Source organism: Saimiri boliviensis, chromosome 6 (assembly GCF_048565385.1).
Source record: "Saimiri boliviensis isolate mSaiBol1 chromosome 6, mSaiBol1.pri, whole genome shotgun sequence".
NCBI lineage: Eukaryota > Metazoa > Chordata > Mammalia > Primates > Cebidae > Saimiri > Saimiri boliviensis.
Window position 1 is genome coordinate 88,703,448 of NC_133454.1, and position 12,768 is coordinate 88,716,215.

Sequence of the window (12,768 nt, forward strand, 5' to 3'; positions counted from 1 at the left end):
CCTGATGGGATCCTGTCCAGGGGATTCCTGGATTTAGTGGGAGACTGAACCAGGTGCCCCGAGGCATCTTCTGACTCAGGTTGCCCAGTGATGCACATCTTCCTTAAAGTGTCAGGTGCGTCTGTCCCATAGAAGAAGGGCGCTAGCAGGCAGGATTGGCATGTCTCTGCCTGGCAGGGCCTGCCATCGAATAGCAGCAGCTCCGGAGAGACCCTCTCTCTTTCTCTGGTCCCCTAGCCTGGGAAAGGACTCGGGACCCTGGAAGGGGACCAGGGTGGCGTGGCCACCGATTGGCAGCCAGGCGCCATGTGAACTGCACTGGTTGGCTGGCGGGAGGGAGGAGGAGGCGGTTTCCTGGGTAACGGGAGGGCAAGGAGCGGCTGCAGCGGCAGCGGCCGCGGCTGAGAAGCGCGGGGCTGGAGTGCGGTGCGAGACCGGCTGGAGGAGGCGGCTCCGCGAAGCCGGCGTGGGCGCAGGTAGGAACCCCCTATGCCGCCTGCCCCAGGTCGGATCGGGCTGGACTGCCCCGCGGCAGGAACGGCCTGGGAAAGTTTGCAGCGCAACTGGATGGGCAAGGAGGAGAGGACTTGGTGATGCTCTCTGCTGAGCTCCGGGTTCCAGGGCAGGGCGGGGAGTGCCTTTGCGGAGAGAGCCAGCCTCTCATTGATAGGCTCGGGGTCACACCCCTCTGCTCCTGGACCCTGGCCGAGGGCCAGGGCCTCTGAAGCCACCCGGCCGCAGCATAGATACTGGGCCAGCAGAGGCACAGCCGCCCGTGCCTGATGACGGCCGGGGGCCCTTGTTCGCAGATGCGCTGGGAAACTCTTCCCCAGCAGATGCGGGGCTGGGCGTGCTGTGCCGGCCTTGGAGGCTGCTCTGCGAGCTCGGGGGCGCACTTTCCCAGCTTCCAGCGACACTGCGCCCGCCCCCATCCGGAGTGGGTGTGTGTCCCTCTGGGCGTACGTGCCTGAGGGTGTGCCACCTCCTGTGCGTGTTCTTGTGTTTCCGCGTGTCTTGTTTGCCGTGTCTCTGTGGGTTGCCCTCTGCATGATTGTGTCTCTGGGTGTATCCCCGCGTCTGGGTCCCTCTGTGTTTGCTGCTAGCATGGGTGACTGTGAACGCCCTCTCCAGGTGCTTGTGTCTGAGTACCGCTGTTTGTGGATCCTTCTGTAGGTGTCTCTGTGTTTTCGGTCTGCATGTGTCCTCCTCTCTGTGTGCTAGTCTCTAGGTGTATCTATGAGCATGTGTGTTTTCTGTCTGCGCCTGTTTTCTAGCTACGTCTGTCTCTGAATAGGTCTAGTAACCTGTCTGCACAGGTCCCTCTCTGCGGGGTCGTGCTTCCTCGTGTGTGATCCGGGCTTCTGGGGGTATCTGTGTATATGGATGTGCTTCTGTAAGTCTGTGTGGGTGTCTGTCTGCATGTCTGCAAGTGTCTGCTGTGCCTGTGTCAGTCTGTGTCTCCTCTGTGCCTGTCTGTCCATATATGTGTATGTGTTGGTGAGGGCGGTGTAGGTGGATCAGATCCGAGCTGAGCTGGGGGCAACTAGGCCAGGCCTGTGGTTCCCCTGGCCCTCGCTCTCCCACGCTCCGGTTAGCTGCGGGCGGCGGGCTGGGGCGCGGGCGGGGAGGGGGCGCCGGAGCGCTGGGAGCCGCGGTGCCTCCCGGGTGTGCGCTCCGCTGAGCCGGCTCCTTTCTTGCTGGCAAAGGGACACAGGCAGCAGCAGTGGCAGCCCGCGTCGCCCAGCTGGGGCCCTAGTGACTTATTTTTGTGTGCGATCCTTTCTTTTCTCCAGAGAAGAGGCGGGTGCACGCTCGGCTCCCTCGCCGTGAGCAGATAAAGGCGCCAGGGTTGGCGGCTGGGTCAGCCCTCCCTCCCCTGCGGCTTAGCAGAAGTAGCCGACTTGCGGGCTCCCTTTGGAAGCAAAAAAGCCCCTAGATTAGAAACTCAGCCCAGAAACCACCAGGCCTCCTTGGTTCTCTTTCATACCTCTTATGTAACTTATTTATGGATTGATTAACGAAAAGCTAGATGTTCAAGAAGCTCTTCTGTTTCCCCCATTGGCACCAAGGATTAATTAAAAATGCAGCGTTGGTGGTGAGTGTTAATTAGACCACTGGAAAAATGGATGCACCCCTCTTTTAGAAGCTTAAGTCCAGGTATAAGATGAAACAGGTCAGGCCCCTCAACCTCACAACCTTTAATCCAGATCTAAAAAAGCCAGTTATCCCAGTCCTGGCTGCCACTGGAGAGGAGGAAAAAGCTAAAGGGGCATTGCCTGATTTCGAAAACTGGAAAAAAATCTAAGGCTATTTTGCCAAAGCTGGGCTCACAATTCAAACAGACATGGCAGAAGGAGTAAGTTGTACCTAAGAAGGCCTGGCCTATGACTTTTCTGATACCTGGAATCCTAAATTGGCATTTAATAGGGAATGAAGTTTCACTGCTGGAAGGGACTTCAGCGGGTCCCTCTGAAGGATGCCTGTACCTCTAAGACTAGGAAGCTCTTTCCTGTACCCCCTGTATACTGGGCTATACCTCCAAACCAGTCTTTAACCTTTCCTCCCCCCCACACCCCACCCTAGGGGTTGCCCGGAAGAAGAAGGATTTGGGTAGATGTGGAATGGGAGTTTGAAGCCTTTTGGAGACTGTACCTGGCAGGAAAAAGCCTTAGCAGTGTGTTCAGAATATCTTCAGTAAGGCTGGGCTTGTCTTCTGAACTTTTAGGGGAAGCCAGAGCTTGCCCACAATGCTCCCCACTCACCTTATGGTGCCGTCTGGCCGGGCCTTCCCCTTTTCCCCCTTTCCCTTGCAGCTGCTCCTGGCTGACTTATGGCACAGAGAGAAGCTGCTGATATATTGCTGCATTTAGGGCTCTATCCAATAAGCATGTTCACTTCTCAACAATTCAGTTAAATGTTCCCCGAGTCCTTTCTTTCAGCTCATTTTCATTCAAGTGTATTTAAACACCCTGAGATTTCACTGGCAGTAAAAAGCCAGAGCTTTTACATCAGAGCATATCTCTTAAAGTCCCTTCTGCCCAGTCAGGAAACAGACTGGATGCGGCAGTTAGCTAGCTGACAACAGTGTCCTTGCTTCTCTTCTTTCTCTGGTGACCCTCTTCTCTCTGGCTCCAGCATAAGGACAGCAACAGCCCCAGAACTGGTGGAAACTGACTCCCAGAAAAAAAACAAAAGGCTCACAGGAGGTGTTGAGCATCCTCCCACTTCCTGCTGGTTGGGAGGTATTTCTGTGGCGAGAGCGTCTGTCCCCATGTGCACTTGGGGCGGGTGCACCGGCTGGTGTGATGGGATGTGACAGGGTCTCACCCGGGAGAGAGCTCCAGCACAGGGGCCTGGCGCAGAGTGCAGAGCTGTTCTCAGATACAGAGAAAGCCCAGAGCTGTCAATGACGCAGCCCCGATGGAGAAGGCCTTCCAAGCAGGAGACCTTTTTTGGCACCTGACTTTTTTTTCCTTTTATTATTATTCATGAGGAGGACCAGTAGCTGTGAAAAGTATAGATTGTGAACTCAGCCTGCTTGTGGAAAGCCAAACAACAGTGCTCCTTCCAGAGCAGCATGGATCTGAGCAGGAACTTTGAAATGAGACCTGGGTTGAAATTTTAGACCCACACTTCCTCGCTGTGTCACTTTGGGCAAGTTACTTGACCTTTCTTATCCTCAGTTGTCTCATCTTTAATACAAGGCTAAACATCTCTATTTGAAGAAAAGAAGTGACATACAGCAAGCCCTTAGCAGAGATTTTCTGAATAAATGAATATGTGAAGTGGTAGCTAGTATTCAGCATACAGCAAACATTTAGTACATGTTAGCAATTATCATTTGATCACCTGTTCTGTGTCAATAGGTGATCTTGATCTTTCCAATTTTGTGTGGTATTATTCTCCTCACTTTAGAGATGAGAAAACTGAGATTCAGAGAGGTTAAATTACTGGCTCAGGGTCGCACAAGAAGCTGTAGCATTGAGATTTGAACCTAGGTCTGCCTGAGTCTTTTAGTTTGAGGTTTCAGTTGGATTCAGAAAAGGGTAATACTTACAGTCAGTTTGTCAGAGTTTATCCGCATTGTGGTCTGGAGTTAAAAAGAATGGATTTGAGGTTTCTCACCTTTGCCAGGGATCCCTTGAAGGAGCTGTGGAGATAGTGGTAGCGAGCAACCAGAGAGTGTCTATTTTTTCCTAAAAGCTCAGCTATTTCCTGGGTCAGCAGAGGGTTTCAGTCATTCTGTCTATAATGTCAGCCACCCTTGGGTATACAAGATACCCTTCTTCTGAACATTCTGCTCCTCACTGATTCTACCAAAATCAGAACATCTGTGACTTGGGAATTCACTTGCAGAAATCTGTTCTGGCTGAGTGTTTCATGTGTGTGGGACAAGCCATCAATGAAGAGAGATGTAACTGCAAAGTCACATCCCCTCTGCAGCTTCTCTCCCAAGCATCCACTAGTCCTTTTCTTCCTCCTCCTCCTCCTCCCCCGACTGGCAAGCTGTCTGTGGCCTAGTCTCATGTCCGCCTCTTAACCTGCTTTGGCACTGAGCTGCGCGGAAGCCTTTTGTGATAGGGGATGGCTTCGGCCTCATTCCAAAGTAGCCACCAGTTAGGACAGCTGCAAGGGAGGGTCTGTGGGTTTCTGTCTAGTGCCCGCTGCGGCCGGATCTGGCCACAGCTCTCCCGGAGGCTGGCATGGCCTGAATTGTGGAATGGCTAGTGCGTTCATTAGAAATGCTGGCAAGACTAGTGCCTTTTAGTAAAGAGCTCCCCACCCCCATTCCTTTCCTTCCTGATGGTGCTGGTGTTGTGGGAGGAGGCATTCATAATTATTTGTTGATGCATGTTCACAAGGTCCTCAGATATGTTCCCACCTCTTGGACTATTTATGGGAGGGTATACCAAGTGCAAATATTTTTTTTTTTTTTGGTACAGAGGCCCCTTCTTCTCTCCTCCCTCCTTGTCTCTCTGAGCTTCTGTGACGTCAGCCAAGAGCTGACTGAGTGCTCTGCCTGCAGGTTCCCAGGCAGGGAATGCCGCTCTGTAGACAGTTGCTTTTCAGCTCTGAGACAGTCTCTGCTGCTCTTTCTCACTCTCCCCGAGGACCCCAGTGTCTCGCCTGCCATACACTGCCTCCTGCAGCTGTAACTGGGGGGAAAATGTTGATGCTTTGTGCTTCACAGACCATTGCTTCCCTGTCTCTTCATACTTTGGTGCCTTATTCCTCTGATGATGGTGATGATGATGATGATGATGATGATGATGATGATATGATGCATTCCATGGAATTTTGAAAGATAACTCATTTCCAGCTCCGGTGTGCTTATTTCCAGAACACAAGAAGCGGGGAGCCCATGAGGCCCCTGGAGGTTGCTTGTCCATGGATGTGCTCAGAGGAGCTTGGAAAAAGATCATCGGCTGCTTCTTGGTTCAGGCCTCACTATGTGGCTCCAGATGGTGGGCAAGACAACTCAAATCTATACTTTTCTACAAAAGACAAATCTGACTGTTGAACATTTTCTCCTCAGGTATGGGTCTTACACCATGAAGGAAGATGACAGCCCAGGAGGGGAGCCACCGCTGTGATGAACGCTTGCAGGAGCCATGAGGGGCGGCTTTCCGTGCAGTGTTTGCAGTGATTTATGGGAGTCAGGGACTGCCAGAGAGGGATGTGGATGTTATCAGCTTGGTGGATTAAATGCCCATTTACATTGTTATTGACATATAAATTATCTGTGCCAAGGAGACAGTGAAGAAAAGGGTTTCCGGGGCAGTAATGTGGTATGTGCCCTAGGATATAGACTTGTCTTTGCCCAAATTTGTCCTCCGGGCTCTCATGAAGCGAGTCTCAGACCTAAAGTAAAACCCCAAGACTTAGCTCTCATGATGCCGGCAGCAGCCACCCTCATTGCAAAGGCAGTGGTGCCGAGCGAGATTCCCAAGTGGATTTTAAGAAGACAAGAAGACCTTTGAAGAGGCGGTGCCGATTTCCCTGGCTGGCGGGAACTCTGGAGGTTACATGCATCACTTTTGCGTGGGTTATTTTGTTCCTCTGTGGATTGGGAAGCATTGCTGAAGGAGAGAGAGGATTTTATTTCTGGGAGATGGAATCGGTTTCTGAGTCCAGCCAACAGCAGAAGAGAAAGCCAGTTACCCACGGACTGGAAGATCAAAAGAGGGTAAGTGGCAGAACTTGGTTGGTTGCTTGGATTACGGTGCTGGAATTGCTAAGTGATTCAGAGAGCATAGGTGGTCATCACTGAGAATGCTTGTTTGTCTTTCTCTCCTGAAGGAGGTAGCATGGTGGCTTGAGATTTGCTATGTCTTGATGTTGGGTGTCCTGACTTGCTGGTAGGCAAGAAGAAAGATAAAGAAAAGGGAAAAAATTCAGTCCTGGCAGCCAAAAAGGCAAAGATTTGTAAGCTTTATCTGAGGGAGTTAACAAAAAATGTTGGTGTTCTCAAAGTCCAATATGAGTGCCTTTGTAGTGAAGCCCCCTTTGGGATTCACACACTCTTAGCACCTTTTGGAAATGTTTCTCCTGACAGTGGAGGTTTTGTTTGAATTATTCTCTGTGTGGGCGGCTGGCTCTTGTGTTTATGGATCAAAAACATATTCTACTGTGCTCTTTGGCCCTATCCGTGAGAATGTCACAGCCATTTAAAATGGCCTGTTGAGTGTGGGTCATTTGCTGTCATTGGTCTGAAAGCCGCAGTCACCCAGGACCTGTGTCTACCAGTTAAAGTTCAACTCGTCTTTAAAAGGCAGACGTGTTGGGGAGTAGCATAGAGGGGCTGGTTGTCTAGGAAGAAAGTTGAAGCTGTATCTTCTTACTCTTGGGGCGTAGCTAGGACTAGGGGGTGGCAAGGGTTAAACACAGCTCTAGCAGAGTCCAAGTTTGTGTTAAACTGAAAATAATTTCTGATATTTTCTTTGAAATGTGGATGGTAAAAAAAGACTTTCTGGTGTTCTTTCAGAGTGGTGTAGATATCCCTCTCCTCCTGAGTCTGAGAGATTCACTCTTCCCAGTATAAAATACACATGGAGATGAAAACTGTCCTTTTGACTCTTCCCTATAATTTTATATGGCTGTGTGTGTATGTGTGTGTGTGTTTGCGTATGAAAAAGGATTTTGTATTGCATTTTCCTCCAACTTTCCAAGGATATAGAAGAAAACATCTTATAAACATAAATATTGACTTCATTCCTAACAAAAAATTCAATTTCTGAAATTGCCGCCACTACAATTCAGGAAGGATGCCCACTGTCTTGGGAACCTAGATAAGTGGGATTTGTTTTGTGGTGTTTGAGTTATTAAGTGTATAACTTACTAGACCTGTCTACTCCTATTTCTACAGAAGCTTTCTGACAGGTAGGAGAAAAATCAATAATAATTGTGAACAGAACCCAGGATTGACTGCATTTGACCAAGTATTAGCCAAGTTTGGTATCCAGACACTTAGTGGAGGAACATTTGGGACCTCTGACACTGTAGACAGTTTTAATTGGGCTGGTACAGCGAGATAATATGCAATTATGATGGCTTCTTTTTGGCTAGGTGTAGATGTCTGCATTTCCCATCTGTTCTTGGCTCTGGCTGCGTTGGGTCCACATGTACTATGGAGCCTCTGGAAGTAGAATATAACCCCAAGTGAGGCTCTGCGGCAGCTGGGGTAACATCAATTGGTCATGCTCAGCTGACATTCATTTTAACTTGAACTCTAGCCGTCATGGCGATTATTAAATTTATAATGATATATGTAAGATCCATTTTAATGACACTCCATGCTTGGGTGAGCTCTCGCTTGTGCTGGCAAAATAAGGTTTAATAGAGTATTACATTTCATTTTCTACTGAATTTTCTGGGCTGTGGTTGAAACTTTGCTTAGAAAGAATTAGATTGTTTTTCCTGATAGGCACTGTGATAGTGTTCCACATTGCTCAGAGTACAGCTTCTGGGCTTCTAGAAATACCGCTACTGCAGTAGATTCTGTTGGCGGCGGCAGCTTCTGTTGGTGTGTGCATGTGTGTGTTTGTGGGTAAACACACACCCCATTTGCGTCAAGTGTGAAGCTAAACAAGCCTCTCAGCGTGCAGCCGGGAATGTCTTGTCCATGAAGCTGAAAGGCGACTCTACAGTGTTTTGGCTCATATACCTCGGGTGAGCGGAAAACTCCTCTTCAGGGGGGATTGGCTGAAAATCCAACAAAGGCACAATCGAGGCATCTGCTGGAGAGCTGGGAAGTCTCCACCAGCATGCTTAAGTTACCAAGCACTCATTGGCACCAGATCCTCCTGGCATTTCTGTCTGTGTGTAAGAATTACTTAGGGAAAGACAATTGTGAGATAAGTCAAGAGACAAGGCAGAGGGCTAGCTAGATTCAATTTTGCTGTATTTCCCAATGTCCCAAGAAGCGAAAGCCACCTCTCATGCACCTGGTTGTAGCTTGGTGATTGTTTGGGGTTTCATATGGATGAAATGGCTAGTTTAGAGCCAACTAGGATCTGGCTCTTTGTAGGTACATGCATATGCCTTCTGCAGTGAAGGGTGTCATGGACTGTAGAACCAGAGACCTGGGTTCAAATGCCAATAGTGCTGTGTGCTAGCTGTGCAACCCTGGGAAACCTACTTAACCTCTCTGATGATTAGAGTCTACATTTTCAACATCGGACAATAGTATTTTATTATAGGGATATTATTAAGATTAAATGGAATAAAGCTGGGAAAGAATTTGGCGCTTGGTAAATATTTAAGAAATGTTCTATATATCTTTGGGATAGAGCGCAATGTAGGCTTTCTTTTTCTCCTTTTGTTCTTAGAGGGCTGCACATGATATTGTTTTGAATCTTAAAAAAATAAGTAATACATACATGTCACACATTCAAACATTACAGAAGAATACAGAATATAAATTTCTCATTTCTCGAATTCTATCCAGCAGTGACTGCTATTAACAGTTTGGTACATATTATTCTTGACTTTTATTGGTTTGTGTTTCTCAATAAAATGGATTCATGCTGTACATATTTTTAGAAAACTTGCTTTGTCATTTAAAATAATGTGGGTGTCTATCTGAGTCATTACATACATACCCAGCTCATGCCTTTTAGTCACTGGATAGAGTTACAGTGTAGAAGTGCCAAAATTATATAACTAATCCCTTATAGATATATATTTAGGATGTTTCCAGGTTTCTGGTTTGGGCTCTGTGATTTTTTTTGATATTACATAATTCCAGTATTTATGTATTCAACAAGTATTTAGGAAGTGCCTCCTTGTAGCAGGCACCTGTGTAAGAGGTAAGTATAAACCAGACATACAAGGTCACTTTTTTCTTGAAGACTATGTTTTAGATCAGGGCCCTCCAATAGAACTTCCTGCAATGATGGAAATGTTCTATTCGTGCACTGTACAGATCAGTAGCCACTAGCCATATCTGGCCACAGAGTACTTGAAATGTCACTAATGTGGCCGAATTTTAAATTTTATTGAGTTATAATTAGTTTAAACTTCGATAGCTGCATGTGGCTAGTGGCCACTGTGGTGGACAGTGCCTCTCTGAACAGCCAGCAACAGGCAAATAACTAGATCATCTACTTGCAAACACTGGCCCATGCTCTAAAGAAAATAAATAGGGTAAAGTTGGTGTAGTGAGTGAGAGAGATGTACATTTCATATTTATAATTATTCTTAAATTTCTCTTTTAATTGATGTATAGCAGATTCAGTAAAGTGCATGCTTTTTAAGCTTACACATCAATAAAGATGAAGTTTTATACCTCGTATACACCTATGCAGCCACAGAGGCATAAGGTTTCGAGGTCTAGACCTCTTCTCTTGCCCCAGGAGGATGAGCTTTACCTGTGTATAAGGGGATGCCTCCCTGAGGACGTGTCTTCTGAGCAAGACTTTTGCGGCTGGCCGTGGGAAGATCAGGAGGCAGCCGTCAGATGTGGATGGACCACTTGTCCCCTGTACCAGGAGAGGGTTCATTCAGAGCTCTCCAAGCTCCTCCCTATTCCTTTGACAACTTATCAGGGTGCCACATATAGATGGCAGCTCTCTATGCATCCCTAGCTCTTGTCAGATTCGAATTCTGTGCTGAAGTGAGGAAAAAGCCAGGAAGGCAGGGGGCTTCCGTGTAAAGAAATTCAGCAAGGTATGTATTGTTCAGTGCTCTAAGAACCTACTTAACTAGCATAGATGCAAGAAGTAAAATTCCCTGACAGACACCTATTGATCAGTCAAGGGAATGACTTTTTGATTGATTTTTCTCTACTCTTCCTTAGAAGTTTGTCCTTCACAGACAGAGGTTTCCCACAGAGGATGAACACTGTAAAATAAGAATTGTTGAGGTTTTTTTTTTTTTTTAAAGATGCTTGATGACGGAGTAGAGACAAAAATGGTTTCGTTTGAATATTCTCCTAGCTGTCAGCTTCTCAGATAAAAGCTTCCTGGAGCCAGTTTTTAAAAATGACTTTGGAGAGGGTGAACTCAGGCTTAGTGTAATTAAAATTTCCAGGGTTGGCTGAACTGCTCTGGATCTGCCAAACCCCGCCCTTCAAAGGGCAGCATCTGATCATACTTGCCCCGTCAGCCTCTCATCTTCATTTTTATTAATGGCGTTCCCAACTTCCTTGTCACTTGGGTTTGCAACTCAAAATCATTTGACCTTCTCCCATCCCATAGGCCCACCACCCTTTCATCCAGTCATCAGCCCTACTTGTTCCTGTGCCACGTGTATCTGGCGCCTGTCTGTGCTTTTTAGTTTCACTTCTACCACCCTAGTTTCAGATCCAGGAATTCTTGCCCAGGTAGTGCTGTAGCTTCCTGGCTGGCTTTTTTGTTTCTATTTCTTCTTCTTAAGTTTATTCCCCACTTCTGGCTGGATTATTTGTCTCAGAGTCCAGCTATTATCATCCTACTCAGTGGTTTCCAACTGCATCTTCCTTCAGAGGAAGCCATCCTCTCCAGCCCTTGGCAATTAACATGGTCACTGACTTCTAAGGTATAATGGATAAAAAGCTGGAATCTCACTGGAGTCTCACTGACCTCAGTGTTAAACCTGGAGGCATTCTGTACCCTCCTGGAGCTGTTTTCCCCAGTGGTATTTACATGTACATAGGTTACAAGACGCTCAGAACTGTGCCTGGCACATAAGCATTCAGTAAATGGGGATTACTGTGACTACTACAGTCTCCTATTCTCTTACTCAAATCTTCTCTTCTTGTTAAGCTCTGATTGCTGTTTCCTGAACAGACCTTACATTTCCCCCAACTTCTGAGTCTTTGCTCATGTATTATGCTCACTCACCCAGAAGGCCCTCACTCCCAGACCCCTCAAATATTCTCCATGTAGAATGGATCCTCCTCCTGTTTCTATACCTTGCTTAAGTGCAGCCTGGGTAGGAGTTCACCACATTCTCCTTATGTCCCAGACAGTTTCCCACATGTCACACCTCTGAACAAGATGGTTGGTTCCTTGAGGAGGCCTTGTCCATCTCATTATCTCCAGCATGCAATAGGCTCCCAGCAAATATTGGTGGTATGGATGAATGTTACTTACAGGGTTGAGATTCCTCTTTTCCTGTGGTCAGGTGAATCTGATCCTCTTATGTTTAATATGTTGTGTACTCACAGAGAGAGCAGGGGGAGATAAGATTCAAGGAGACATTTAGGAGTTATCTGAAGCCATCAAAACATTTGATGAAGGAAGTCTAGACTGGGTCTGGTGAGTAGAAAAAGGCATATTGAAGTCATGATTGGAAGGAAGAAGCAAGAGGGTTTGCATTAGTGACTAGAGCAGGAAGATGGAGGTGGATGGATCTCAGATGTTGCCAATCTTCAATGTATCGGTGGCCAATGGGGACTGGCAGTCCTCTGGATGGAGCGACTTGAAGTAATGACACCTTCTAACACTTCTCATGGTAGAAGTGCCCTTGCACTTGGTTTGTGAAAGTGGAGACACGGCAGTTGTTATTCTTTTGGGATGTAGGAAGAGAACAAGTGCAATTTAAAGTAATTCCCAAGCACAAGTGGTTAGTGAAGCTTTTGAAAAGGATTTAAAAAATTAGATCAATGGGGTAAAGATAGAAGTGACTAACATATATTGACCAACTGTGTGCCAGGGAGGAACCAGCACTCCTTTTACCATCTCATTTAGATATCCTAAACCCATGATGTAAGTATTATCTTACAGATGTAAAATCTGTGGTTCAGGGACTTCTCCAAGGTTCCACAATTTAAGTTGTCTGCTGGACTCCAGAATTTCACTGAAATTTTACCTTGCCAACAATTAAAAATCCCTTTTTCAACTTCTTTGCATCCGTGCATAAGTATGTACGCACGCGCACGCACACACACACACACACACACACACACACACACACACACACACTCCCACTCCCAATGTTACTGTTATTAGGATTGCTTTCCAGGGAATAAAATGGCTTTCTTCAATCAGTAGTGGAATTTCTAGTCTCACTGCTACCACCCTAGTTTAAGGTCCAGGAATTCTTGCCTGGATGGTGGCATAGCTTCCTAGCTGGCTCCCTTGTTTCCATTTCTCTTTCTTTAGTCCTGCATGATACCTGTATGACATCTTACAGATGTCTTGTTTAACGGGGAACAATGTCCATGTCATTCAGCTAATCAGGGCTGCATGCCACCTCCCTCCCCAAGGTCAATCCCAGGCCAGTAGCGAGGCCAAGCTGCTTTCTAGAGATTTTCCTTGGCCATAGTGATATGAGCTCTGGGGCACT

General features: G+C 47.0%; 1 protein-coding gene across 2 annotated transcripts in view; it reads left to right on the forward strand.

The window, feature by feature from the left end:
- Nucleotides 1–399: 399 nt before the first annotated feature.
- NAV2 (neuron navigator 2) overlaps nt 400–12,768 on the forward strand; it is a 768,220-nt gene continuing 755,851 nt past the window's right edge. The window contains exons 1-2 of one of the 2 annotated variants that reach the window (XM_074401233.1): nt 400–476; nt 5,537–6,187. In XM_074401233.1, coding sequence (XP_074257334.1) covers nt 6,113–6,187 — 75 coding nt within the window. In that variant the 5' untranslated portion in view covers nt 400–476; nt 5,537–6,112. The remainder of the gene's footprint in view (nt 477–5,536; nt 6,188–12,768) is intronic. The other variant, XM_074401231.1, reaches the window with a different exon arrangement.